Source organism: Nymphaea colorata, chromosome 11, assembly GCF_008831285.2.
Source record: "Nymphaea colorata isolate Beijing-Zhang1983 chromosome 11, ASM883128v2, whole genome shotgun sequence".
NCBI lineage: Eukaryota > Viridiplantae > Streptophyta > Magnoliopsida > Nymphaeales > Nymphaeaceae > Nymphaea > Nymphaea colorata.
Window position 1 is genome coordinate 9,011,766 of NC_045148.1, and position 27,774 is coordinate 9,039,539.

Here is a 27,774-nt window from a genome sequence, read left to right on the forward strand (position 1 = left end):
TTTCAATTTTTTGATCAGAAGTATTGTTCTTTTAATAACATGATAGAAATGTCATTCAAATGGGTAGAACCTATTTTGGGTTGTTTGGCAGTAAACATTATCATAGAAAGCGACATTGTAGAGAAGTCCAGAATGGAATGTGCACCCAGACCCAGCTACCTATATTTTAGGGTTGTTTAGCTGAATGGACACTTTGTGGGTGTGCCTTGAATTACTGAAACTAGTTTTCTATGAATCTGCCCAGTTCTTTAAAAGGAATTCATGAGATACAAACAAAATGTCCATGTTGCCAAACAACCCTTTTGGAACCACCTTAATTACATATTAGAGTAAAGCATGGTACACAACTAGTTTTTTTTTTTCTCCACCCTTTTATGCACCATCTGGAATCTGCATACCCTTTGGACAGAACGGGCACAAAGATCTTCAATGCTTCTATGTAACTGAACTGCTCTTCAATCCTTTCACCCCTTTTCAATTCCTCATTGTTAATGAAGGTGGAGATACCACGCTGACACAAGCCCTATGCTTCCAGTAGATTGATAAAGCAAGCCAATTTTAAAAGCTCTCGACTTAACCCTTCTTTCTCCGAGACACAGCAAATTCAAATGGATGAATGTAAAACAATCAAAGCATGATCGCATGTTTCTTCAGCTATTTCCTAGGCCTTACTTTACGACCTTGAGCATAAGGAAAAATTGGATCGTAAGGAACTCATTTTCCATTTCAGATACTTCAAAATTTTTTTTCAAGTTATAGGACTTCTCTGAGATTCTCTTGTGAACAAGCTTGCTTTTGCTCTACAAGCTTGGTGGAGGAACCAGGCCATTAAGTGCATTAACTGTGCTTAGAATGGAAATAAACACACCCGCTGATGGTTTGGCTTTATTGCAAAAGAAAACAACGAATAAGAAATACAATCAAACCGAGCGAAAAAGAAGGAAACTCTTCATTTTTCTCCTAAAGTGCATGAAATTTGACAAAAATAGCATCCACGTTGAGTTCACTTGTCAATTTGCTGTTTTGGTGAGTCTGTGTGTCGACATAGCTTTCCTATTCTCTTCAAAAGCCTATTGTGTTTCCTGCTTCATAGCATTGTAACCTATCACCTCTGTGCTTCCATTTCACGCCTCGATAATCGCATGCTGTATACAGGAATGACACAGTTTACATTCAATATATGGTAATATATAATCTGGCTAAAAAAAATGATTGAAATTTCAGTTGACCTTGTCATGATTATAAGTTTATTGAAATTATTCTTTGATGGCTTTTGTTCTACTTCAATTTTCATGTATATTGTTTTGTCCCCAATGATTCTTACTTATGTTAAGTATGCGGAGTTGCCCGGAATAAGGATGTTGAGATGTGAATGTAACCTTTTTTCAGGTTGAAGAATTGAAGCTAAAATTGAAAGAATCTGGCATCCCATGGCTTGGTGATGAGGCTGCAGAACAGTGGAAGCAAGTTTGGATGGCAATAAAAAGGGTTGCAATCATCACAGTGATCTGTTGGTCGTTGATGCATGTGATGAATTGGGCAAATACTTCCAAATTATTATTACTGAAGAAAGAACACATGCACCGAGCTTATATCTGTTAAAGAACATGATAATTGTCAATAGATTTTAGAGAGTAGTCAGCAGTCGAGTTGTTGATGGAAATGTCGATTTCTCTGGTACGAATGTTAAAAACTAAGGACCGTTAGCGTCTTTTGGCAGTAAAATGCACTGTACATATGTTACGATATGTACCATCCTTTTTAAAATTACTATATGGACTGTATCTTAGGATACGTACCATCGCTTTTTAAAATTACTATACTATGCGATACACCACCTCAGGTAGTATATTTTTTGTGTGGTACGTATCATATGATACACATGAATTGTATGGTACATATCTATTTTGGAAAATAGGGGGTAAAACCGCCGCCCCCTCCCCTCTCTTTTTCAAAATAATTTTTAAAACTGGCATCCCTCTTCATTTTTGAAAACATCTAATGGTTGAAGGAGGGGGAGGTTGTGGCAATTTTGAAAAGGAATAATTGGTTTGGCCATGATATCATGGATTTGAAGGCAGATCACTAACTTATTCTTGTTTAAAGAAAGAGGGTTTATATGTCTATGAAAAAAATAGGAATGGAGACAATAAAGGTTATGAATGAACCTGTTTTCATTTGTTATTTGCATTAACATTAAACAATTTTGTCTTGTGATGTGATGTATAATGAATGTAAAACATGTCTTTTTGATGTGTTAGTGTTAGATCTTATGACTTACTTCTGAGTTATTATGTGGAACATCTTATAAATTTTGTTTCTTGATGTCTTAGATCATGCTCTGTTACCATATGATATTCCTTATGACTACACATTGCGCGATCCGCAGTTATACTTCATAAAACCCCTTTTTAAAATTTATTTAAAAGGTGTATAAAATTAGTTTTTGCTACAAATGGGTGGTCGACTCCATTTCGAGTGACTCCAAACTCGTTTTAAATCTGGATTGGGTTCAATTGGTCGCCGATGCATTCTAACGTGCGATTTAGGCTTAAAAACACATTTTGGCATGAGAACAAAATATAAAACAATGAGAAGGTTTGTGCACGCGCGCACGTGGCACTCATAAATTTAAATTTAGTCGTTTTGATCTTGGCTTTGGATTTTGAGTTTGAAATCCTCGATTTGGATTCAAGCTTGGATTTTGGATCTATTTGGTTCCGAGAGTTGGATTTTGGACTGAAATTTTGTGTTTGGGTTTGGACATGGGTTTAGAGATTTACTTTTATCGAATAGTTAGGAACTTGTTTTGAGTCTAGGATTATGTTTTGAGTCTAGGATTTGGCTTAGGGTCTAAAAATAAAAATAAAATACAATCTTTTGAGAAAAAATTAGGGCGATAACAACATATATACGTTACGATACTTTACTATATAACTTATCTATTGGCTGGACCGATATGACTTGTGATGTGCTTTTTACAACATTGATGAAATGTCAATTTTTATGATCATTTTATGGAGTTCAAGTAAAGCAAGTTTTCGTAGTGAAACTAATATATTGGTTCATGGTTTATTTTTACTGGTACTATAACAAACCGAACCATACAAGGCATGGACCTTGTAATGGATATTTTCTCTGTCCAAATTCTAATGTTCACTTATGTTCGTGCTGGGTTTGCTACATGAATAAGTTCATTGCTTTCTTGACACTGAAAAGTTTTGCTCCCATTTATGCATGTTGTCAGGGGGCTGAGGAAACGCTTGTGGGAGCATATCCAGTCAAGCCTTAAGTCTTATTTGTAAGAAGAATGACCTGAATTCTCCAAAGGTGAGACTATTTGAAATGTAGTGATACATCATGTTGCAAACAAAGCATAAAGTACTTTATGGCATCAAAAGGAAATTCTATCTGTAACTGTCTAAAGTTTTTCATGCACAAGGCTTATAAATTCTGTTTTGATCAAGCATTTTATTCAGGTAGTCACAATTGAGGTGGCTTTTTTGACTGAGTAGTCCAAACTAGGGTCTCATGTAAGGGGTAATTCTCCACTGCACTGCATATGATGTCAGAAACTCAGATTAATCATTTACCCCTAAGTTTGCATGTAACTTTTTAGGAGACTCCTTCGAACTATGATTTGCAACCTGGTTTGCTGAGAAAGGCAAGATAAAAAGTATATGGAGAGATATTGAAATCATAACATCTATCCAAGTACTTCAGCTCCTCGAGATTCCTGATGTCCTCAAGAGGTTCTTTGAGGGGGCGCTTGATGGTTTGGAATTTTGAAACAAGAAAGAAAACTCCAGAATCAGAATTCCTTCTCAAACTGGAATGAAATGAAGATTCCAGGTTTTGGTTTCTTAATTCTGGAAACAAAACACCATGTTTGTTTAATAATTCTAGTTTCTGAAAAAATAAGTGTTTGAAAGCCATTTTTACATCCACTGTTCGGCACCCACCAGTGCCATTTCCACAATGCGTTGCGATCTAAGTGTAGCGAACATCCAGCGAAGCTCGGTGCAGGGATAGCATGATCTCGTTCAGGTTTGACGATGGTGATGATACCTGCATCCTCAGATAATAGCCTTCCTTTGAGTACCCAACAATCGCTTCTCCTCCGATGTCGTGGTACCAAGCCCCCTCGCAAGCATATTTTTGTGTATACTGATGGATGACACGGCCATCTTCTTCCACGATTGATATAGATATAGAACTTGCTTCACCCGGCATTGAATCAAGCTCTGAACTCCACACTACCCGTGTTGGACGTTTCCCTCCTTTTCCCACTTTTGGAAACGTGAACCATAAAGAGTGGTCAGGAAATGTGAACAATAAAGAGTGGTCAGGACGATCACGAATGAGTTCTACAGGAAAAGGCAGATTTGTTGCGGAACTGCTGAATGTCTTCAGGGATGAAAAGGCAGCCTCCTGTAGCATCAAAGCAACACAGACCCTCGTGACAAGGAAGGATGAAAGAAGTAAGCCATAATTGCCATATTCACCTTTGGCACCGAGCGCAAAATATGAAAGTAATTACACAAGAAATGGCAGGAGGAGAGGAATGCCATGAAATTCTTGAAAAAGTCACTGATGAGACTGCGTCTTTGAATTTGCGTTTGTAAATCTGGACGTATACTTTTTCTTGCTTTTATTTTTCTTTTTTATAATTGAATGGTTCTTCCCACTATTGTGACAATCGGTTTGTGAAGTAAATCGACAAGGCTAGCTGCCAATGCAATGAATTTGCCGATTTAATTAGCTCCATCTGTTGTCACTCAGTCAAAAATATTAAAAAATTGTTTTAGAAAAATGAAAATATATATTAAAAAAATATTCAAAAATCCTAAATTATGTTTGCAAACTGTTAAAAGATGAAACATAGCACTCTTGAATCGCCAGAAAATTGAATTAGTTTGCCATTGATTAAATTCTAATAAACCAAGTTGCGTGATTCTGATGATAATACTGGTTCCTATGCAACCATAAGACATGTTTTAAATGGATAATTTTTTCTGTATTCAATTTCTGTTTGCTAAAAGGAATATAAGGTTCCACGGGACCTAATTTTCGCAGCCTTTGAAAAAGAAGATATTGTTGGAGGTCCTTCTGCACAATCTGAATCGATATATATACATGTCCCTTGTTGTCCACATACTCGACTGGCCTCAACTTTTTTTTAAGAAAAAGAAGACATTCTTTTACCTAATACAAGTTAATGAATCAAATTCTCCCTAATGCAACAAGCTAATCATTCTATTTTTTTCATTTTTTTTTAAAGTTGAGATCTGGATAGCACTTGTTTTTATTCTTAGTCACCTAACTGTAAACGTCTGCGCTTTGTTGATAATATACTTTCCTCAATATTAATCTAACAAATCAAACAGAACCACATACTATATACTCAACTGGCCTCATTTTTTTCCGTAAAGACATTCTTTTGCCTAATACAAGCTGATCATTCAATTTTTCATTTTTTTAAAAAAGTACAGATCTGGATACCAGTAGGTTTTATACTTGTCGCCTAACTAACTGTAAAAGCTTTTTATTTTACTGCTAATATACTTTCATCAGTGTATTCTAACTACTCAAAAAAGAACCACATATGTTAATGTAGTTCATGTTGTCAGTAGTGGTGACTCGATGCTTAATTCCTTTGGAAAACAAATACTCATGTATAAATAATTTTCTAATTTTTTTTTTTTTTTTTTACTAAATAGTCAATGATAGATACATGCAACACCTTCAGTCATGTTTCTAAGATGTAGCTACTCTAAAAAAAATCTCCGAGTAATTAAGTCAGAGCAACAACACAAGTAATAAAAAGAAAGCCAGCAAAACTTACACGGCTTGGAGGAACTACAACGTACCTTAAAAACCCTTGTCATGAACACAGGACTAAGCTGGCTGAACCTCGATAAACCACCACATGGCCCTGGCAATTCTAATGTCTCCAAGTTGTGGGCAATGCTCTCCAGGCCGCAAAAGTCTCCGAGCAATCTGCAGCCGCTGAGTTTCAATTTCCTCAAGGATTTCAAGGTTGAAACGTCCGATATTGTTCTCAAGTTGTTGCAGTCCCGAGCATTAAGAACATGTAGAGAAGAGGGGAGCGGAGGAAGAGACTGGAGGTTCTCGCAACCCTCCAAATGAAGCTTTTCAAGTTGAGCGAGATTGCCCATGGATGAGGGCAAGCCACTAATCTTCGTGCAGCTCAAGTTCAAGGTTCTCACTGAACATCCACGGGCTGCCATCGAGGATGTCAACAGAGCTAAAGTAGAAACAGAAGTAGGTGGGATGATATACTGATCTAAGTAACGAGACCTTCCAACTAAATGTGCTGGTGAAGTGCGCAGGATTTTGATGTCCTTGCGGCGGCCGGTAACGGACAACTTCTCTAGACTTCCTAGTGATGCGATCCAGTCGGACACACGTTTGAGTTTTGGACAGTGCAGCTCAAGGGACCTGAGGTTTGCGAAGGTTTCAGCCGTAGCAGGCAGAGCTTCCAGGCTCGGGCACCTTATGGACAATTCCTCAATTGTTGCCGTTAGCGCCAAGCCCTCACCAGTCGAGATGATCCTGTCCGATTCCAGTTCAAAGGAATTGAGCTTCTGCAATTGTCCAAGCCACTCGGGCAGAGCTCTGAGGTTATGGCAATCTATGGACAATGCCTCGAGGTTTTTCAATCGGCCAAGATAAGGAGGCAGCTCTTGGATCGTCTCATCTGAAAGTTTCAGCTTCTTTACCTTCTCGCAGGATGAGCTCGGTAATGCTGCGAGCCACTCGGCACTTGCAGCGGATGCAATGGCCAGTACTGAGCCAAGGTTCATTAGATTCAAGGTGTGGTGGGTCGAATCGTCTACCAGACACTGTGCAAAATGGTCTATGTACAACTCCTCTAGAGATTCCAGCGTCCTCATGGAATCAGGTAGCCTTTCGAGGAGATAGCTTCCCTTCAGAGAAAGGGTACGCAGGTTGCTTAGATCGCCTATTGAGTCAGGTAGTGCATGTATGCCTGTGTATTCAGCCCAAAGCTCCCTCAGTGATTGCATGTTCCCCAACTTTTCAGGCAAAGAAGAAAGGCTGAAGCAACCGATAAGAAGAAGGGTCTGAAGAGAGTTTAGCGTGCATATGCTGTCAGGCAGCCGTTGCAGTGTAGAGCAATGTCGCAGGTCCAAGTATACCAAGCTCTTCAGGCTTCTTATAGACCCGTCAACTTCCGTTAGCATCTTGCAGTTTCGCAGCGTCAGCTTCCTCAAGCAAATCATTTTCATTTTGGAGAAATCAGGCGTCCTGGTCATCAGGAAAGATTCGAGATGGAGAACTTTCAAATTGAAGACCTGAGGAGGAAAGAAAATTTTCTTTTTCGTGATTTTGTTTCTGAATATCGAAGATGGCTTCAACTATTGAAGGAAATTAACAAGCAAACAACCAACCAACCTTTCTGCCGGATGAGCTTTGCTCTACCAGAACTCGAGCCACGACGTCCGCATGGATGAGTTCAAGGACAGAGATGTCGTTAAGGTTGGAGGAACCAGACAGTCTGTTGACAAAGTCGCAATTGAGCAATCTCAACCATTTCAGTCTCCGAGGAAGACGCAGAAATTCACCTTTGAATGTAAACCGGGACAAATGGAGAAACCTTAGGCGGGACAAATCAACAAAATCTTCAGTACTTAAATGTGCTTCTGATTCGCATCTTGGTGTGACTACGAGGCCTTCCTGGTCGCCCATTATCACGATGCCTTCGGCCATCGGCTCAGCCTGCAGAGGGCAAACTAGCGCTGTCTAGCATGTCATTTTTGTTTAAATTGAATAGGTAAATGAAATCCAAGTAATTATTTTCTACATTCTTCGATATAACCTTGAGAGAGAGAGAGCAATGAAGGGCGACCATTTCACTGCCCCTCATTACGAGAGAGAGAGACCTTATAAACCAAGGTATCCAATAAGTCGTCCGAGTCTCGTAGTCTACTCCGGTGCCAAGGTTCACCTTGTTGAGCTATGCGTCTCCCCATGTCACGTACAAGATCATGCATCTCAAACTCATCATCCTCATTGATTCTAATAATCGACCTTTCCTGAAGCTCAGTGATTGCTGTTTGTGGATGCAAGCCACAATCTTCCCACATGTAAGTTGCATCTTCTTTCTGCTCACCAATGAAAAAGCATGAAATATCTAGAAATATTTGTTTGACATTTTCTTCAAGGCCTTCATAACTTATCCTCAGCCTCCCATCGATATCCATGTTTGGAACCTGTAACAACTTCTGCAGAGTCTCTTTCCATTGTTTTATATTTCTTCCTCGTAGGAGCGACCCAAAGACTGTCAGAGCTAAAGGCAGACCACCAGTCACTTTCACAACTTCCATTGATAACTCATGATACTCACTTTTTGTAGGTCGGATGCCACGGAAAGCGTGTGAGTTGAACAGCTTGAATGAATTCTCATCATCCAAGAGTTCAGGCCTGTAGATGTGTTTCTCTTTTACGCCATGATTAAGTAACAACCTTGAATCTCTGGACGTGATAATTATCCGACTTCCTGGACCAAACCAATCTCTTTCTCCAGCCAATGCTTCCAGTTGTTCTATATGGTCGGTGTCGTCCAAAATTACCAGAACTCTTTTGAAGCATAATCTTGCTCTGATCAGGCTTGCTCCATGTTTGACGCTATATATGTCTGAATGTTCGTCCTTTAAGATGTGCTTGATTAGTTTCCGCTGTAAGGTTACACCACCATTGTGTTGTTTAAAGCCTTCCCTGACATCCGAAATGAAGCTACTGTCCTCAAAATCTGAAAGTAGCCTGTTATGAACAACACTAGCAATAGTCGTCTTTCCGATGCCTCCCATGCCCACTATCCCAATCATCTTAACCTCGTTATCTGTAAGATCCAACAGTCTGTACATTTTGTCAATATGAGAATCCATTCCAACTAGGTACTCGGTGATGGGCCGTGCAGTCTTATTTAATATGCGTGAAATTTGTTTCACAACGTTCCATATAAGTTTTGCCTCGTTCCTGCAATTTCTTGATCATAGTTAAGCAACCTAAAATGAACGACCTAAATAAGATAAAAGAGTGATGCTCCTATGCGTGTGGTGATCAGACACAATCATGAAGGAAAAAATTTTGGTTAGGACGTTTAGTACCTAACTTGATATCGACAATCATACATGCTTTACTCACAAACGACCATAACCAAAAAAATATCTTCTTTAAAAATGAGGATCTCGATCAGCCATGGTTAATTTTTAGTAAAAGGCAGTGTTGTAACTTCCTCCCACTCTCTCATTTCAAATGTCAATGAAAGATAGACGCATGTTCTCAATGAGAGATTTTCTTTTTCTTCATCATCTCCTATAAGCAGATTAATACAATACTATTAATTTTGCTTCTCACCTCCCCAAAGAGAATCCAACATATTGAAGTAACTCAACATCCACCTGTGTATTTTTATTTGCTTAAAGAAATAAAAGTGTAAATTTAGAGCTACGAAACAGAGGAGAACAGAGGAGGCGTGTTGATGCAAACACAATTGAATGCAAAAGACACCTCAATAACTGTATTAGCAACTAATTTGAGGTAATGGCTTGAGGGTTATGGCGTTACTCGTCGCTCTCTGTTACGCCTAATTCACACAAGAAGCATGAGGTAGTGCTTCAACGCAGTCAAAAATAGAGAGGAACCACGTACCCATTCGTGTCATTCTGCAGACAGTGACCACGGATCTCTCCAACTGCTCTCAACGCATCCTTCCACCTTCTCAGGTCCTCTTCCCCTACTCTGTTGTTACCCGCATGCCGTTGAAACGCAGCTTCAAAAGGGCCACTCTGGTTTCGAACGTGGGTAGGATCGACGTCGAAGAAGATGGGCAGGATCAGCCTTCCACACTCCACCATCTTGGTTATCTCCCTCAAGCACCACCTCGAATTGGTGTACCCTTTGGACAAAACAGGCACAAAGATCTGCGATCCCTCGATGTAACTGAACAGATCTTCGATCCTTTCGCCCCTTTCCAATTCCTCACTGTCAATGAAAGTGGAGATACCATGCTGACGCAGAGCATTGTAGAGATGGCCGGTGAAACCCTTCCGGGTGTCTTCCCCTCTAAAGCTTAAGAAGACATTAAAACTTGGTCTGTTGCCTGTCTGCGGAGGCGATGAAGATGACGATGGCTCTGCCGCTTCCACTTCTTTTCCATGGTTTACATCTCTTCTCATCTCTCCAGCATGGAAGGGTAGTTCCATGTTCTTCCTTACCGGAAAACGTGTTGGTGGTCCGCTCTCTGGGTTTGGGGCTCTTAAACAAGGTGCCATAATTAGATTACAGGTTGGTGGGAGGTCTACTTCATGATAGCAACCTTGCAGCCACGTTTGATCTTAGCATTACGATGATCAAGTCAAAACACAAAATAAAGGAAGGAAAAATAAAAAGTGATCCTAACAGCTCAGCGCGAGTGGATAAAACTCAAACTAAGACGCTTAATTCAAATTCAAACAACTGTAAGCTAAATGAGATGTACATAAATAAAAAATTAGCAAGAACAATGAAAATCAATCATCCAGATTTTGATGATTGACACTATGGGCATAGATACTATTTCCAAACCACATTCAAATCTCTCTTCTCTATCCTTATGGTATCAGAGCATTGAAGATGCCTAGGGGCTTACTTTCTTCTTTCACGTTGGCTGTCAGCTCTCTCCGCAAGGTGCCAGAACTATATCATAGGTTGCGTGCTTGCCTGTTATTGAAGATGCCTAGGGGCTTACTTTCTTCTTTCACGTTGGCTGTCAGCTCTCTCCGCAAGGTGCCAGAACTATATCATAGGTTGCGTGCTTGCCTGTTATTGAAGATGCCTAGGGGCTTACTTTCTTCTTTCACGTTGGCTGTCAGCTCTCTCCGCAAGGTGCCAGAACTATATCATAGGTTGCGTGCTTGCCTGTTCGTTTTTATTTTATCGGATTATATGTGATGGTGCCGGGAATTGTTGACGAGGTGTGACGATAGGCAATGTATCATTTTAGGATCCATACGACCACAGGAATGACCGATTGGCTGATATCAACCCGTATGAGTATATTAGTTGGATAAAAATAAGAATTTTAAAAGTTTTTAGAGTTTAAAAACATTTCAAACCGACGTCGACGTAATACTGCTTCAGCGAAGGGCCCAAGAGATAGCAGCAACCTTGCGGCCATGGTATGATGTCTTCTTCTTTTGTGAGGTCATGTAGTCCATGAGGCACACAAGCCATGAGGGAGATGACGAATTCTCAAGCAGGTGGAGATAGTAGAAAAATTCGGACCCGTAACGGCAGGATTTACAACATGTAATTCTGTTCCGGACGTTCTAAAATACGTGCAAAATTGAGTTATGATAGAATTCTTTGCAGCAAAGAAAACTAAAAATCCAAAAATATCCTAATTGTTTGGATATTCCTTATCTCATCGTCTTGTTCTAAAAGGTCGCTTTCTTCTTTCATAAATATCCTCCTAAGCTATTTAGACGTGGGAGATGATTCCCTAGGCAATTTGTTAGAGAGAGAACCGATAAAATGAAAATATATAACAAAATTTGAGAACAAGAGGTCTCCTAGGTACAAAAACAATCCGCAAAAAATAAACCACAAAAACAAAAACATGAAGAAGAAATATATAATATAATGCACAGAAAAATAAAAGTGAGAGGAAAGACGAAATAGCACAGTCACCCAGCCACAGATGGACAGTAGCACTTCAACCGAATGACAAACTGGATATCCCCTTGCACAAGACGAACCACCTGAAGACTCTGTTGTTGCGCTCGTCCCAAAGACTCTGTTGTTGCGCTCGTCCCAAATAAGAGAGAGGATGGCCAAGAACCTAAGTGCCTCCATTCAACCCTTTCAACTTCCAAAAATTTTAGTAAGTAAAATTGCGGAATATTAGGGCCAGGTATATCAAGCAAGCCTTTCAGTCATAATTATCTTCAGAACCGAAGTTCGTTGGCCGTTTAGTGATGCTAAAAGGTCATCTGCAAAGTTGGTAGATCTCAAAAAAATTGCATGTTGAAGTCATGATTCACAGGGCTTTCTTCTAAAAAATTTTGCATGTTGAAGTCATTATGCACCGGGTTTTTCTTATCTATAGCATAAATCAAAAGATTATGGTTCAGATGGAGGCGAAGAAGCAGAGGGATCAAGTGCTGCAACATAAATCGAGAAAAGGGAATCAACAAGAAAAGACTGCTACGGACTACTTGGCGTAGCAATAGACGCATCTCCTCTGCAAATCAAATACAGGAAACTCAAGAAACAATACCATCCTGACATTGCTGGCCAAAAGGTCACACAGTTTTTCTTTTCTCCCTCAATTTCCCTAGTTGCTGCCGATGGCACCAATAATCTTCAATGGGAGGCGTGAATCCTTTATTAAATATTCTATTTTCTAGTTGTGAAGCTAGAACAGCAGTCTGGTCCATCTTTTTACTTCCTTTCTGTTCGTCCTTTCATCATTTTCAATTCCGCAGAATGTCAGGGTCACGAGTTTACTTTACTCCTGAATGAAGCATATCGTGTTTTGATGAAGGATGATCTGAGGAGGAGATATGACGCTTCTACAGAAAAGGGTTTAGCAGGAACAGGCACCAGTTTTTCTGGGTGTGCAACTTTGCCAGTAGCTCGTGGAATGGAGCGGTAAGTCCTCAGTCTCTATTTGTGGATGAAGATTCATGTATAGGTAACATATCATCATTTTTCAGATGTAGACTCTGAGATAATATCAATCAAGCGTGTGTAAATCGTATCTGTGTAAACCTCATATACTTTCTGAACTGAAGCTACGAAGCTGTTGGTCCGCTAGACTGCTATCAGTTGCAGAGAATGCGTTCATCATGCTGGCATCTGGCGTTTGCCTGAGGTTTGGTCTTAGTTATGTTCACATGAATGGATTGTTTGAGTGCTGTTTCATATACTGGACGGGCATCTGTGGAGTCTTGAACTGTCAATTGCATTCATTGCGTTGACAGAGAAGACCTTCCTGTTCTTGACTTCCTAATCAAACCCCAGCCAAAGCCAGAGAAGTCCTTCCTGTTCTCAAGGAGGTACAGATGGTAGAAAAATTTGGACCTGTAACGGCAGGATTTACAAGACATAATTAAATTTTATCGGTGGAAGATGCTGATTTTAAAGCTTTCAGCTGCCAGCAAGAGTAAGCAACCGGGAGGAGGAAGTAGGAGAGTCAAAGGGTGCGATGGGATTTTTCTTTTAGCCTTTCAAAGAATCGTGGCGTTAATAAAAGGGCGCATCCAACTTCCTCATGTTGTTAGAAGCACAAGTTTTTCTACGGTTAATCAAACTAATCTTACCTCCAGAGAAGGTAAGCCTATTGCGTATGTCGGATTTTATTAAGCCAGAAAAATGCAAAGGGTTGTTTCTATTTATTTATGGAACCAAATGGGAAACATGATTTCAGGAATCAGTTCCATTGAAACTATTACCGTTCTAGCACGACAGCATCCGTTGCATCGACGTCAAAGAAGAGGGATCAGCCTTCAACACTCCACCATCTTGGTGATCTTCCTCAAGCACCATCTGGAATCTGCATAACTTTTGGACAGAACAGGCACAAAGATCTTTGATGCCTCTATGTAATTGAACAGCTCTTCAATCCTTTCATCCCTTTCCAATTTCTCATTGTCAATGAAAGTGGAGATTCCGCGCTGACAATTTAGAAAATGTATGACTGATCGGGCAACCCACAGCAATTATGCATTGGCTCATTTAAAGCCCTTGTTGGCATATCGTTCACAGATCACATTGAGATTTTAACGAATGACATTTGATCACATTCTGATACACATAAATATTTGATGAGATGCAGATACAGATTTTATTTTTAAACAAATATCCTATATGTAATGCTCTTACATTTTGAAAATCTGTCAAATTCGGTTCAAAATTTGAATTTGAGTTTGGATATGAATGTAAAATTTGGATTCAGATATCATTTTTCTTTATATATATTTGATCTAAATATAAATATCCGAAAAAGCGAATATGGTTAAAGGATATATTCGATCTAAATCTGATCAATTGACATCCCTACCTATAATAGGAGGTTTTAGAGATTGGAATTGTTCCTTTAACGGTGGAAGGGTGCTAATTTTGAAGTTTCAGCTACCACCAATCGTCAGCAACCGAGAGAACAAAATTCTACAGCAGTCCAAAATTCTTATCACCAACGGTGAAGTCATTCTGTTTTATGCAATCTGCATTCCATGGAAAATTAAGTTCTGACAGTAAGTTCGGAGAGAATTCGGTGCGGCAAAGGAAGCCAAAATATCCGAACATATCCTAATTATTTGCATATTCCTAACGTTTTCCACTTGTAGTTCTAAAGGTCGCTTTCTTCATTCACAAATATCCTGCGAAGATATTTAAAGGTGGGAGACGCTTTGCTCTGCAATCTGCTAAAGGGAGAGGATGGCGAAGAACCTAACTGCCCCTATTCAACCTTTCCACCTTCCAAAAGTTTTAGCAAGTAAAAACTCCATCAAATTGCCGATCTCCAGGGTCAGGTATATTCAAATAAGCCTCCTCATAATCATGATTTTCGTCATAAAGAAAGTTCATTGGTAGTTTAGTGACGCTAAAAGTCATCTGCAAGGTCGGTAGATCTCAAAAAGTTTGCATGTTAAAGTCTTAATGCACAGAGTTTTCTTATCTATAGCATAAATCAAAAGATTATGGTTCAGATGGAGGCGAAGAAGCAGAGACATCAAGTGCTGCAACATAAATCGAGAAAGGGAATCAACAAGAAAAGACTACTACGGACTACTTGGCGTAGCAGTAGACGCATCTCCTCCGCAAATCAAAGAGGCGTACAGGAAGCTCCAGAAGCAATACCATCCAGACATTGCTGGGCAAAAGGTAACACAACTTTTGTTTTCCTTTCCTCAATTTCCCTAGCTCCTGCCGATGGGCACCAGTGATCTTCAATGGAAGGCGTGAATCCCTGATTAAATACTCTATTTTCTAGTTGTGAAGCTAGAGAAGCAACCTGATCCATCTTCTACTCCCTTTTTTTTTCGCCCTTTCATCATTTGCAATTATGCAAAACTGGATTATTGGTACTTAAAAAAAATTGGCATGTCAGGGTCACGAGTTTACCCTACTCCTAAATGAAGCATATCGTGTTTTGATGAGGGATGATCTGAGGAGGAGATACGATGCTTCTACGGGAAAAGGTTTAGCAGGAACAGACGCCAGTTTTTCTGGGTTTGCTAGTAGCTCGTGGAATGGACCGCTGAGGCCTCACGCTCTATTTGTAGATGAAAATTCGTGTATAGGTAATATACCATCATTTTTCAGATGTGTTCTCTCAGATAACATCAATCAAACGTGTGTACATTGAATATGTGTAAGCCTCAAATACTTTCTGAACTGAAGCTACGAAGCTGTTGGTCTGGTATCAGGTTGCAGAGAATGCGTTCATCATGCCGGTAAGACATTCATGATGGATGAAGCTCTTGGATGTGCACGCGTCAAAAACCAATTTGGAGATGACGATAAGAAGATCGAGGTTTGGAATTCATGCATCTGGCATTTGCATGCATGTCATCTTTTTTTCTTTCTTCCCCGCCCTCCCCACCCAACCTCCTCTTTTTTTTTTTTTTGGGTCTTTGAGTAATAATTTGAGTGCTGATTCGTATACTGGGCAGGTATCTGTGGAGTCTTGCCCTGTCAATTGCATTCATTGGGTTGAAAGAGAAGACCTTCCTGTTCTTGAATTCCTAATCAAACCCCAGCCAAAGCCAGGCTATGGTGTCTTTGGCGGAGGGTGGGAAAGGCCGGCAGATGTTTTTATGGCTGCTGAAGCCTTCAAGAAGCTCTGCAACCAAAATCACCAAAAGCAGTATGGTAAAGAAACCAACCATCCAATACAGTAACATAGAAGAGTAGAAAGATAATCTCTCCATTGCTTAGTTCACCGACATATTAACAAAAAGATATACTAAGTGATGAAATCTGGCCAAGTCTCTGTTTAAGTGTCTGATTTCGCACATGGTTGCTTATGTTGAAACAACCTTGAAGTTGTGCTGCTATTTGAGTCCATCTTATTCACTATTTCTAGCTCTACTCTGCAGAGAAAAATAATGAGGAAGAAGAGTCGCCAGCACAAGTCAAAGCACGGAAGGATGCTGGTCTGAAGCTACAGATGGAGAAACTTCTGAACATTTGGTTTTGGATTAAAGGCTTGACCAACTTTTCATAGATTTTTAAGTGAAGTCACCTTAATGGATAATGGATATTTATGAAACACTACTATTGGTTGTTCACTAGCAAACGGAAATATGCGACCAAATCCAGAGAGAGAGAGAGAGACGTAGACCACTTGGCTTGCAGCACTAAGTTCATATTCCAGAGGCCAAGATGTTCTGCCCCATTCAAGCTCTGTTCTTCGTTTGCTCGCCAATATCACCACTGCAACGATCTAACCGAGAAAGCTCATCCAAGAATAGAATACCAAAAAGATGAAGAGAAAAATGAAACTCTGTTACTGAACACTTACAAGAGGATACCTAACTGAACCACAAGCCCTAAGCTGCCAGTAAATTGATAAATCATGCCAATTTTTAAAAGGCCTCAAGCCCTCCGAGACACAGAAGATACAAATGGATGAATGAAAAACATTCAAAACATGAGCATGTTTCTTCAGTTATTTCTTAAGCCATATATTAGTACATTGAACATAAGGAAAAAATGGATCATATGGAACTCAGTTTTTATTTCAGATTAATGAAAACTTCTTGTAGTTCCAAGACTTCTCTGAGATTCTCTTGTGAACAACCTTGCTTTTGCTCTACCATCTTTGTACTTAATTGCAGGATTATCCCTGCAAATCATCTTTTACATTTAAAGGTCGACGCACGATCAAATCGAGCTCCGTGGAGGAACCACACAATTAAGGCACTAAGTGTGCTTAGCAAGGAAAGAAACCACACTTGCTGAAGGTTAGACCTCTATCCATGCAACGGCAAAGCAAAGAACAAGGAATACACAAAAAAAGGAAGGAAGAAGGCGCACAGCCAACTCCAGAACAGATAAAATAATGGAAGAAACTATCTCCCTAGCAAGAAGGTCGGAGGATATATCCCGACGCAGACCGTGCCTTTTAAATCTATAACAGGTCTGGTCTAATGAAATCTACAATGAAAAACCAAAGTATTATTCAATGGGAAAAAACCTATATATACCTTTCAACTTATAACAATAAAATAATTGAAACGCATCATACATAACTACCTTAATTTCATAAGATGGCAATAAGCATAATAGAATGTTGCAAAGTTCAAAGTTAATGAAATTGGACAACCAAAGTTTACAAGCTATATAAGGAAAAAGAAAAACTTACAAATAAATATCCATACCCTATAACACAAGTGTAATTTATAAAACTAAAATCGCAAAATAGAACAAAAAATTTCTAATGTAATTACAAAATGTAAATCTTCAAAGAAATCATAGTTTAGCATTACTTGCCGTAAAACTCCTTTTTTTTATAATTTTAAGAAGATTAATATATAAATATACATATATATAGTTATATACACACACATGTATTTGTGTGTGTGTCTGAGTGAAAAGCTTCAAATAACATAAAACTATTCAAAGTATAATAATATACGAACTACAACTGCAACTGTGTATGCACACAACAAAATGATATGCAACAACAAAAATGTGAAAAAAATTATAGGAAAACAATTGTCTCAAAAGAAAATTAAAGAAGAAAAATATTGCAAAAGTCTGGGTTGTCAATAAAAAATTAAAGTTTTGGCTATTGAATGCCTATGCAAGCCCAGGTATTATAGACAATATTCTTAGTATTTTTAAATAGTGGGTCACCTACGACCATGCCCAGCAATCAGCGATCCCTAAAGGAGACTAGTGCAAACCAAACCGAGCCTTTAACAACACAGAAAGGGCACTGAACATCTATGATCTTTCAAATCAAGATGACAATGCCTTTGCTAATGCACTAATGTGTTGGTTCTTCATACAGATAAAATTTACCAAGAAAGATTTGCTTTTGAATGACGACACAGTTCTTTTTGTTTTGAAAGATGAGAGTCGTAGAGAAGGTGATGACGAACCCTCTCAGCATGGTAGAAGTAGAAAATTTAGCATTTGTAGCAGCAGAACTTATGGCGTAGAAGTAGACAGAGAAATCTTTGACAGTGGAAGATGCTTGCACCTATTTTTCTCCTGAAAAGAACTTAAAATGGAGAAAATTTTGTTATTTTGTTGACAAATACACCACGCAGTTATCTGGCTTTCATTGTTCATACAAACTCACAAAGGCACACCTTGTCCATCAGCGACTCAGCACATCTCGACATTTTTTTTTCTCCGATAGAAACAAAGACTTGATTTCACAGGTCGTTCTGAAAATGCAATTTTATGAACAGAGTTGGGAGATCAGTGAATTCCTTTTTGGGGTCAGACCCATTAAATACCTAAACAGATGGACAAGTATTTCAATCTCATTATTCCAACTTCATTACCTAAAAACCAGCAAGTTGGGAAAGCCTGCTCTGAGATACTCTCTTGAGATAAGGTCAACGAATATGTGCCAATTTTATATGTTTCAATACTACTTTGCTTTGACAATACATTTCCTCGAATTGGAATCTTGTGGATGCACTCTCCAGCAAATTCATAATGGTGGAGCTCCTTTGATTTATAATCGCTAGAAATAACAAAAATTAGTCATCAATATACAAAAACATGGTGACAACTTCATCTTCTTGTCTCCTCAGAATTGCTAGAATTATAATATCAAATTGGACCTACGCCAACATATTCGGTTATTGGTGTCAATAGAATGTGTGTGCATGTGTGTTGTTGATCACCTCATGTGCTTCTAGTTTACTATATTCTAGTTTTGCATGCTACATCCCACTCACTACTACTGATCAACAGTGGGTGAAACAGGTCACCATGATGAATCACGGCAAGAAAGGCTGGTGGGTTTTTGAACTGCAGATGAAGCATCAGAAGTTGGTAGGCTTGCAAATGATGCCTTTGAATCAGTCCTTTCTGAAATGCTGATCCCCGCAATTAGTGTTGTAATGGGTTTACAAAAATATTTGCTTCCTCACAAAGGACCGCAGTTTCCATACGTAAATTCTAGGACAAAACCTTTTACAAGTGTGACACAATAATTTCATATCCTACCATCTTTAGCAATGACACTGAATTCCCCACAGTTAGTGTTGTAATGGTTGGATTGATTTTCCAGGGAATAAAGCAACATTACCCTCCTTAACTGTTGGTCAACAGGACTTCTCCCTTCCCAAAAGGATCCAATGAGGGACTACCTCCATTCAAACTTTCTACCTGCAATGAACAGTAAAGACAGCAGTTTGCATACATAATTTCTAGGACAAAACCTTTTACAAGTGTAACACAAGGATTTCATATTCTACCATCTTTACCAATGACACTGAATTCCCCGCAATTAGTGTTGTAATGGTTGGCTTGATTGTCCAGTTAACTGTTGGTTAGACAGCACTTCTCCCTATGAGGGACTACCTCCATTCAAACTTTCTACCTGCAATGAACAGTTTTCGCTCTCTCTCTCTGAGGCAGGCTAAGTAGACCATTTAGGTTCAGGATTAAATACAACTTTACAAGGCCTAGAGAACTTGACATCTTGTTTATTACGTAAATTCTAGCCTACTAGCTTGATTTCCCACTATCACCACACTAGTAATTGATGCACTCATCCCAATCTCCTACTTTGCTTATTTTTTAGCTTTTTTGAGTATAGACTGGAGAACAGTTACAAGCTATATACATATATTCAGAGAGATTAACTCATGGAAGACTACCAGATCAAAGCACTTTAAGTATGGCAGTAACTATAATTGTTCGAAGAGATCATGAGACAAAATAGTACGCAAAGTATAAGCTTACACAGAACTTCATGGCCTTTTTGTATGCCACAACAAATTGCACATAATCTGCATCCCCAGCAACATGACTCAAACAATAGCAAATTATGTCATTCATGACGTCCAGCCAGTAGTTTAAACTTTAAAAGTGAACCACCTGGATGTGTTGCTTTTGCTACTTAAAGATTTATCTGTTTAATTACAAAACTAAGGAAGTGAGAACAAGAAGTAACACATTATAAAATCACCATCACAAACAAATAGAAATTATTGCACTGGTTTTTTGCCTCTGCTACTTGATTCTTTCATAAATGAAAACAGTATATTCAGAGAGATCAGCTCATAGAGGACTACCATCCTATAGCACAAACTTATTGTGTTGCTTCCAAGAGATCATATTACAGAATAGTACATAAGGTATAAGCTTACATAGAAATTTCACGGCATTTTCCTGTGCCGCGACAATATGCACATTCATCTGCATACCCAGCAACATGACTCAAACAGTATCTGATTCTGTCATTCATGATGTCCTGCAAATAGATTAAACTGTTAGCCACTTGTGTATGTATGTTTTCTACTTAAAGATTTATCAGTCTGATTGCAAACAACTAAAGAATTGAGAACAAGCAGTAACACGTCCCGCAATCACCATCACAAACAAATGGAAATTAATGCACTGGGTTTTTCCCTCTGCTGCTTCATTCTTACATAAAGGAATACAGTATCCCCTATACAAATGACTAAAAGCACACAATGGAACAAAAGCTGAACTCCAATGGGCTTCAAGCCTTCAAGTAAACTCAAGCAAATCACAATGAAACCTATCTATGAGTCTATGGTGCATATCTTGCCCGCAGTGGACAATGCCTAACGGGTTTCACAGTACTAGAAGCATATGACAAATGAAAGATGCCCAACTGCTTCCAAGAGCAGGAAAACATCCAAATAGCTCATCCTAGCCTAGAATTTATACGTATATTTTTTAAAACCCAATGAAATCAAATCGTCTGGTAGAAATTTTAATACCAGTTGTAGATGTTCGAACAGGACACAGATAGGGTGCCCAACTATTTCTGAACAGGGAAAGAATGAAATAGCTTGTTCTATCGCAGAATTTACAGGTAAATTATTTGAAACAATCAATTGAAATCAAAAGATCCGGTGTAAATTTTGATACCAGTGGTAGATGTTTGAAAGGGACATGGATAAGGCATGTTGTTTAAGAAATCGATTGAAATTAAATTGTCAGACAAAAATTTTAGTACCAGTGGTACACGTTCAAAATTGACTTAGCATATGTAGCTAACACAAGCAAAAGCATAACAACCTAGGAGAGATTAGGAAATGGGAGGAGATCAGCTTCTCACCACCAGCAGCTCATGTAGACCAAGAGGTGCTGTTACCATGAAAGAGATACCAGGATGATTCTTTGCAGCTTCAGAAGCCAAGTTGGGTATGTCCTAAGAACAGTAACACCACACCACAAGTTGAAGCGAAAAACACATGAAAACCAGAGGAAAAGCCAAGAAAGAACACAGGAAAATCGAGAACATGCCTCTTACCTGCTTCCAGTGCCGCCCTGGAGAGAGGAAGAAAGGGCTTACAATGATCCGCTTTGCCCCTTGTTGAACACAGACATAGAACGCATCCTCTATTGATGGCTTTGCCAGTTCCTGCTGTCCACAAATAATGCATCATTTCTCACAAGCAGCAGGAAAGACAGACACAAGATAACTTGGAGAAGTCCAGCTACATGAAAAGAAGTGTCAGCTAAATGGAACCTACTAGATTCTTATTTCAATGCTCCTAAACCTTAGAGGATTGCACCAAATTCTGACACCATACCTTTTTTCAAAGGATAGAATAAAACGAGAGACACAATTCAGTTACTATTTCAACTAAATGAACATACCATGTGAGCAGGCTCCACGATAGCATATCCAGTTTTCTCTTTAAACATTGCCACAAATGAATCTAAAAGTTTAAAAAGAAAAAGAAGAGAACACTCTTCAGAACCAATAGGCAGTCTATGCCACTTATTAAGAGAACTGAAATAGGCCCAAAATCTCAAGTACTTCAACAATTCCTCACTTAAGAAGACGCGGCATCAATAGCCTAAGAGCAGCAGTTAGAACAAACGACATAACAAGAATGAGAATATACAGTTCCATCAAACCCTTAACACCAGGGAAGAATAAAAAGGAAGACAAAAAAGAGTTAAAAAATGGAAGCAACTTACTGAGCATAAGATTGGAATCTTGGCTTCTGGAACCATGGTCTACAATGATGATCCCATCACTATCGCCTATACCATTTCTATGTCCTGAAGACTCTCCACATCTGACATTCATGGCCGGCTTCCTGGATGCCAATCGGACTCTGCCAGGAAGCTTCTGTAGACAGAAGGCTCTTGCCGTTCCGAGATGCTCTTTGGCAGAGAGACTTCGCTTCAAACATCCAAAAGGTGAGAGGCAAAAAAACAGAAAAAGAAATCAAAGAATGGCAATGAAAAAAAGAATAAAAAAAAGAGATTGATGAGAGTACGACAGAAAGGGAGAACACAACAAGGAAGGCGAGAAGATGGGGGGATACTGAAATTTTGTACTAACCACAGCCCCTGTTGCAGCGGCAGCGCCACCATTTCTAGGTTGGCATCTCTCTCTCTCTCTCTCCAAATGGAATAGCTTTCCTTTTGTTGCATCTCCTATTTTACCGAACGACTTTCTAGCCAGCGCAAACTTTTCAGATAAACTGCTGAAGTGAATTCTTTAACAGAGCTACTAAACCGTCTCTATTGTGGGTGTATAAATTGGCGAAATTGCTTTTTTCGGAAAGCACGCTAAGATGATCTACTCGGGCGGTAAGCTGCTTGTTTTCAGCCTTCCATGGTTTCTTTGTGATCTAATGAGCTTTTTTTTTTCTTGTCAAAATTGTTGTATTGAAAAGAGTTTTAGGTGCACTTAGAGGCGCAGCGCAAGTGGTGTGGCCCAGTCTGGTTTCAAATATCTGTGATCTCTTAACTCCGTTACGATCTGATGTGCTATTTTTCTAAACTATAAAATATAACGGTGGCAAAAACTACTTTGAAGTTGGGTTTTGGATGGAAAGGAAGAAAGAGTTTAGACTGGCCATGGGGTTTTTTTCCACTCATCGGAAGAAAATCTCAGGCCTTCCAAACGTAGATGAATCCAACCTGACGAAAATCCAATCAAACTTAACAAATATTTAAACACTTCAGTTTGAAAGACCAAAAAGCTTGCCAAATTGGCACCTCCTTCATTCCAATTATTTTTAGCCTTTATAAATATAACTAAGACCATGAATTGAAATCAGAGGTTGCATGATGTTGTCGGATGATTGGATATTTAAAACTCGTGGCTGGTAAAAGCATCACGCAATTCTCCCACTAGATTACTTTGTAAAAAAGGTTATGGGAATTTTTCTACTTATTAAGATCTTTTAATTGCTTCTATTTTGTTATAAAGTTCGATTTGTTATTTGTTAACCGTTAAACTTAATTTTGTTTTCATTTGAAGATCTAAGCTGAAATACCTATAGAATTTGGTCGAGGCCGGTGCTTTGAACGAGGTATTTTGGTTGGTCGTCTGACCCGATCCAAAAACCACTTCTACAATTCGGCTTCTACGGACGGTTCTCTGATTCAAGTAAGCTCGATAGTATCGACCCGAGTCCTCTACGTCGGGCTGTCTGTAGTTGGCAGCGAAGTTTGGGGTTTCAGTCTCCCTCCGAGTCATTTTCCTTAGTCGAAGGCGAAGCTCTGAACCTGATTCCTCCTCCCCAGTTGAACGTCCACCACTACCAGAACAGCACCTTCTCCTTTCTTTTCTCTTTTCTTTGCAATCTCGTCCATTTTCAAATTGCCCATTTTTTCCTTCACGAAGGTAAAGCAATTACCTCTACATGGCTTCCATCATTAGGTGCCCAGCTCAAATTGGCACTCATTACTGAGTATTTTCCTTCTTCTTGGCGCCTTCGTATGCGAATGGCTGCTTCAGTCGGCGCGTCTTTCTCCTGGGCTTCCTCTTCTAGCTCCCCACGTTGCTATCGCAAAGACTTCAGGGTATGATTCTCTTTAATTTTCTCCTGTTTGTTTTGTGAGTTTTCTGTGAAAGCTTCTCATTGGTTTGTTTTAAGGAACAATGTACTTTCTTTAGTTTCTTTTCATGTTACTGAGATTTTTCTGTTTTGTTTATCGCGTTGCTCTCTAAGTGCTAAGTTTTGATTGGTTTCAGTGTCTCTTGCCTTGGACAGAGCATTCTGTCGAGCGTGGGTCTTGGAATGTTCTATTCCTCTATCTTCTTGCACGTGCATGATGTCTATGCCTCGACTTCTTCCATATTTCATTCCATTAGTCCAATTGGTTTTACTATTTTACTTTGATGTCTGGATCTTCCCCTGATAAGTCTGGATGTTTAGGCCAATAACTGTCTTGTTGCTGATTATGCCTCCATATTCTTCTCTACGATTTTGTGTTATGGTTGTCTTAAAGAAAAACTTTTCCTCTGCTGTTTTATTGTTTTTAGTATATGTTATGAATTTGTAAGATCGCTAGAGAATTTTCTCGTTTGTTTGTTTGTTGTTCTTATTTGAACTAGCTTACTAAAAGGTTTACACCTGTTATCATGTCATTGTTCCAATCATCTTTATCTTATTTATTCTTTTGTATAAGCTGCAGCGAAGTTTGGGTTGGATTCCCATTTTGAGCCAGAGATTTGTGCACCAACAACTGCCTTACTGCCAATGTAATAATCAAACTAAATCTTTTACTTCCTTTAGTTGATGGTACTGTTTTTTGTCTCATAGCATCTTCCTTGATTTCATTGGTATGGTAAAATTTAATCCTTGTAATTTCATGCAAACAGGTAAGCCACATCTTTTCCTCTATGACAAATACAATGGAAAACATTGGCTTTTCAGGAGACAAATTTGTTTTGCTTCTAATCCAGAAGATATCCACTCATCCGCAGAATTAGATGTTGACCAACTGAATGTTGAAGAAAATATTGAGACAAAAACTATGTTATTTGCTCACCAGAAGAGACATGAAGGGAAGCCAGGCTTCATTTCCTTTCATGGTTTTTCTTATGGAAGCAAGGAAGAAGCCACAGTATCTTCTCCTGGAAAGGAAAATTTACCCTTCTTTTGGTTTGTCGGACCAGCTGTCCTTGTTGCATCATTGGTTCTTCCATCTCTTTACCTGAGAAGAATAATTTCAACTGTTTTTGAGGACTCTCTTTTGACAGGTATTCATGAAATTCAAAGCTAATTTTGTGTGGATCCGAGAAAATACATGGTATTATATATGTCTCTTTCTCCTGTCAGTCACATCATGTTATTCTGCTATAGACCACCCATGCAGGCTTTAATCTCATTTTAGTGCTAATAGCTGAAGGTCCTTTCACGTTTTTTGCTTCATTTTCTGATGGTATCTATTTTAAAGATTTGGATATTTTATTGACTCTCCAACTCTGGATTAAGACAATAGTTAGTAGCTAATTAGCTGTAAAAAACAGTGGTGGTGGGAAGGTAACAATGAATTGCCAGGCAATAAAGATATTTCATTTGGTAAGCTTTAGCAGTTAACAGTAACTGCTTTCTTGGTAGTTCACTGAACCGAACTTGCCACATGCCAGAAATCTTGGCATATACAAATGCCTAAGACCTTACCAAAACAATGGCTGCTGCATCTCATGCAAACAGAGGAAGCCCATCGCCATGAAAGTATGGCCTTAAGAAGTAATGCTTTTCCACATGACTACTTCTGCACCTTGTGCACACTTATGAAGCCCCTCCATGTGGGTAAATGTGGCCTTATGAGTGTCTTTCCTTCCCTTCTCATGTGCCTATAAAATCTTGACTTAGTTTAAGATTGTTGGCAATAACATGTGGCCACTAAAGTCTTGTGAAAACTTGTAAGGACCCATTTGAGTGCTGGCCCTTTTGCTAGAGTTCCCTATTTTAGTTTAGCTGCATGATTATCTTGGATTCTCGATAATGTATCTGGAGACTAATTATGCTTGTTATTTGCAGATTTTCTTATTTTATTCTTTACAGAAGCTCTGTTCTATGCTGGAGTTGCTGTCTTCATTCTACTAATAGAGTATATGCAACGGAAACGTCCATTATCAATAGCTAAAGGCAAAAGTCAGCTGACAACCAGAAATGGACTTCGTGTTTCTTCTGTTGTGACGCTGGTACTGAGCTTGACAATACCTTTAATAACTATGGGCTTTGTTTGGCCTTGGACTGGACCAGCTGCTTCAGCTACTCTTGCTCCATATCTAGTTGGACTTGTTGTGCAGTTTGCATTTGAGCAATTTTCCAAACACAGAAGGTCTCCTGCTTTCCTTGTTGTGCCGGTAATTTTTCAGGTAAGAATGACTCTTACAAATATTAGGTAAAGAATAAAGATGAATTCATTGTGATTTAGTCTATTCCTTGAGAAAGAGGATTGCATTGTCGTTTGAGGAACATTGGAGAATTTGATTTGCTTGGTTGTTCTGCTCCTTGTAAGAGTTCTGTTGAAATACTGGCTTCACCTTAATTTGCTTAAATTTGGCGTCAGAACAGGACCAACAGGTTTCTATATAAGGCTACCGAGATTCATTGAAGAATTTGAAAGTGCTTTTTTGTATAGAGAGAGAGAGAAATCAGGATGCTATTGGGCAAACAAACGCCTTAACCGAACTTTTTGTTATTAAAGAGATTTGGAAGTTGATTTTGGATGTTTTGCAGGTTTACAGGCTTCATCAGCTGAACAGGGCAGCACAGCTAGTGACAGCTTTGTCCTATTCAGTTAGAGGTGCAGAGGCAACACCACAGACTCTAGCCATAAACAACTCACTGGGGACCCTATTGAACGTCCTTCAGTTTCTTGGAGTCATTTGTATTTGGTCGCTGGCTACTTTCCTGATGAGGGTCTTTCCTTCTTGGATTCCTCCCTCCGACCAATGAGGTCATGGATTTCTTTCATTGTTGTACCTCTTTGGCGTATGGTTTATTTTGGTAAAGATAAAAGCCAGATACCTGGTATGGTCGTTCATGAAAAGAGAAGAAAGCTTTTCTTAATTAAAGTTCGGGCCAACTGTTTCCTTGTACATCGAAGTTATAATCATCTGATTCAATTTTTATCATATTATATGAAGGTGTGTCCAGTTAAAATACTTGGGCTTAAGGTTGATCAGAAGTATAAGTTATTCTCTCATTAGAAATCAAAACTTAGGCACTGTGACCGCTGACTTCATCTGTGAGGCACCCTTTTCCCATGGATTAACTTGCGACCATCTTATGTAGTTCTTGAATCTGTCCTTGAGATGAAGGCATGGCAAAGCATGCTCCTATTCATTCATCTATTTTCTATGTCTTCCTGCTATTGGCAGGTTCTTTGCAATCGAGTCACTCTTTGTTGTGTTGTCAAAAAAAGCTATTTTCTGTTGGCTACATCCATCTCCTTCCATTGTGATATTTAGGATCTCACGTCATTGTTCAGAAGGTAGCCTCATGGTATATATCTTTTTACATTGTGTAAGGTGGCATTGCTCCAGCGGTACCGTGTACCCCATGACAAAGACAAATGGTTTTCATTCTTCCTGCTGTCTTGTGAAAACCATGCTGGTTATCAATATGGTACTTCCTGGTACCATGTTAAGAAGCGATTATTCCAGTGTCCTCATTGTGTTCTGGATAAAATGTTCATAATGCTGCTGTCTACAAAGTATTCACCCCAAGGTGACCTTACAATCTCCATGAATTCTTGTTGTGTGCCTACGTGGGGAATGTTTTGCTCCACTTGCACCAGGTAGCGGTT

At 39.1% G+C, this 27,774-nt stretch overlaps 4 protein-coding genes across 12 annotated transcripts; 2 read left to right on the plus strand and 2 right to left on the minus strand.

The window, feature by feature from the left end:
* Nucleotides 1–3,798: 3,798 nt before the first annotated feature.
* On the minus strand, nt 3,799–10,428 carry LOC116264126 (disease resistance protein Roq1-like). 2 transcript variants are annotated; one of them, XM_031644141.2, is made up of 5 exons: nt 9,697–10,428; nt 7,926–8,901; nt 7,438–7,761; nt 5,871–7,337; nt 3,799–4,431 (listed from the first exon to the last, which is right to left on the minus strand). In XM_031644141.2, exons 1-5 carry the CDS (start codon nt 10,317–10,319, stop codon nt 3,991–3,993), a joined length of 3,831 nt encoding a protein of 1,276 aa, XP_031500001.1. In that variant the 5' UTR covers nt 10,320–10,428; the 3' UTR covers nt 3,799–3,990. The 2 variants fall into 2 exon arrangements, with proteins under 2 accessions (XP_031500001.1, XP_031500000.1); XM_031644140.2 differs by having other exon boundaries at nt 7,926–9,021.
* Nucleotides 10,429–14,407: 3,979 nt separating this feature from the next.
* Nucleotides 14,408–16,308, plus strand: LOC116264451 (chaperone protein dnaJ C76, chloroplastic-like). Of its 2 annotated transcripts, none has more exons than XM_031644683.2 (6): nt 14,408–14,561; nt 14,739–14,913; nt 15,140–15,332; nt 15,459–15,565; nt 15,705–15,903; nt 16,131–16,308. In XM_031644683.2, exons 1-6 carry the CDS (start codon nt 14,467–14,469, stop codon nt 16,256–16,258), a joined length of 897 nt encoding a protein of 298 aa, XP_031500543.1. In that variant the 5' UTR covers nt 14,408–14,466; the 3' UTR covers nt 16,259–16,308. The 2 variants fall into 2 exon arrangements, with proteins under 2 accessions (XP_031500543.1, XP_031500542.1); XM_031644682.2 differs by having other exon boundaries at nt 14,447–14,561; nt 14,727–14,913.
* On the minus strand, nt 15,742–22,838 carry LOC116264450 (sirohydrochlorin ferrochelatase, chloroplastic). 6 transcript variants are annotated; one of them, XR_004174843.2, is made up of 8 exons: nt 22,556–22,838; nt 22,186–22,388; nt 21,859–21,920; nt 21,509–21,622; nt 21,314–21,406; nt 20,373–20,476; nt 16,376–16,467; nt 15,742–15,874 (listed from the first exon to the last, which is right to left on the minus strand). XR_004174843.2 is itself a non-coding variant. In XM_031644679.2 (7 exons), exons 1-7 carry the CDS (start codon nt 22,645–22,647, stop codon nt 15,865–15,867), a joined length of 678 nt encoding a protein of 225 aa, XP_031500539.1. In that variant the 5' UTR covers nt 22,648–22,837; the 3' UTR covers nt 15,747–15,864. The 6 variants fall into 6 exon arrangements, 4 of the variants coding, with proteins under 4 accessions (XP_031500539.1, XP_031500540.1, XP_031500541.1 ...); XR_007574606.1 differs by having other exon boundaries at nt 21,509–21,619; nt 22,556–22,828; XM_031644679.2 differs by lacking the exon at nt 16,376–16,467 and having other exon boundaries at nt 15,747–15,874; nt 22,556–22,837.
* A 784-nt stretch (nt 22,839–23,622) lies between these two features.
* LOC116263724 (uncharacterized) lies at nt 23,623–27,105 on the plus strand. 2 transcript variants are annotated; one of them, XM_031643467.2, is made up of 5 exons: nt 23,623–24,027; nt 24,637–24,709; nt 24,830–25,210; nt 25,998–26,338; nt 26,703–27,105. In XM_031643467.2, exons 1-5 carry the CDS (start codon nt 23,944–23,946, stop codon nt 26,919–26,921), a joined length of 1,098 nt encoding a protein of 365 aa, XP_031499327.1. In that variant the 5' UTR covers nt 23,623–23,943; the 3' UTR covers nt 26,922–27,105. The 2 variants fall into 2 exon arrangements, with proteins under 2 accessions (XP_031499327.1, XP_031499328.1); XM_031643468.2 differs by having other exon boundaries at nt 23,625–24,027; nt 24,643–24,709.
* Nucleotides 27,106–27,774: the final 669 nt, after the last annotated feature.

What these genes read in the sequence shown, in the direction of transcription:
- LOC116264126 (XM_031644140.2), bottom strand. Translation starts at nt 10,319, where the DNA reads ATGGCACCTTGTTTAAGAGCCCCAAACCCAGAGAGCGGACCACCAACA. An exon ending in CTGCAGAATGACACGAATGG is followed by an intron (nt 9,022 to 9,696) that starts GTACGTGGTTCC and finishes AAGAAATTGCAG; the next exon opens with GAACGAGGCAAAACTTATAT. An exon ending in AAAGCTCATCCGGCAGAAAG is followed by an intron (nt 7,338 to 7,437) that starts GTTGGTTGGTTG and finishes TTTCCTCCTCAG; the next exon opens with GTCTTCAATTTGAAAGTTCT.
- LOC116264450 (XM_031644679.2), bottom strand. Translation starts at nt 22,647, where the DNA reads ATGCAACAAAAGGAAAGCTATTCCATTTGGAGAGAGAGAGAGAGAGAT. An exon ending in CCGCTGCAACAGGGGCTGTG is followed by an intron (nt 22,389 to 22,555) that starts GTTAGTACAAAA and finishes TTTGAAGCGAAG; the next exon opens with TCTCTCTGCCAAAGAGCATC. An exon ending in AGATTCCAATCTTATGCTCA is followed by an intron (nt 21,921 to 22,185) that starts GTAAGTTGCTTC and finishes TTAAACTTTTAG; the next exon opens with ATTCATTTGTGGCAATGTTT.
- LOC116263724 (XM_031643467.2), top strand. Translation starts at nt 23,944, where the DNA reads ATGCGAATGGCTGCTTCAGTCGGCGCGTCTTTCTCCTGGGCTTCCTCT. An exon ending in TGAGGACTCTCTTTTGACAG is followed by an intron (nt 25,211 to 25,997) that starts GTATTCATGAAA and finishes TGTTATTTGCAG; the next exon opens with ATTTTCTTATTTTATTCTTT. An exon ending in TTGTGCCGGTAATTTTTCAG is followed by an intron (nt 26,339 to 26,702) that starts GTAAGAATGACT and finishes GATGTTTTGCAG; the next exon opens with GTTTACAGGCTTCATCAGCT.
- LOC116264451 (XM_031644682.2), top strand. Translation starts at nt 14,467, where the DNA reads ATGGCGAAGAACCTAACTGCCCCTATTCAACCTTTCCACCTTCCAAAA. An exon ending in AGATGAAAATTCGTGTATAG is followed by an intron (nt 15,333 to 15,458) that starts GTAATATACCAT and finishes GTCTGGTATCAG; the next exon opens with GTTGCAGAGAATGCGTTCAT. An exon ending in AAATCACCAAAAGCAGTATG is followed by an intron (nt 15,904 to 16,130) that starts GTAAAGAAACCA and finishes TCTACTCTGCAG; the next exon opens with AGAAAAATAATGAGGAAGAA.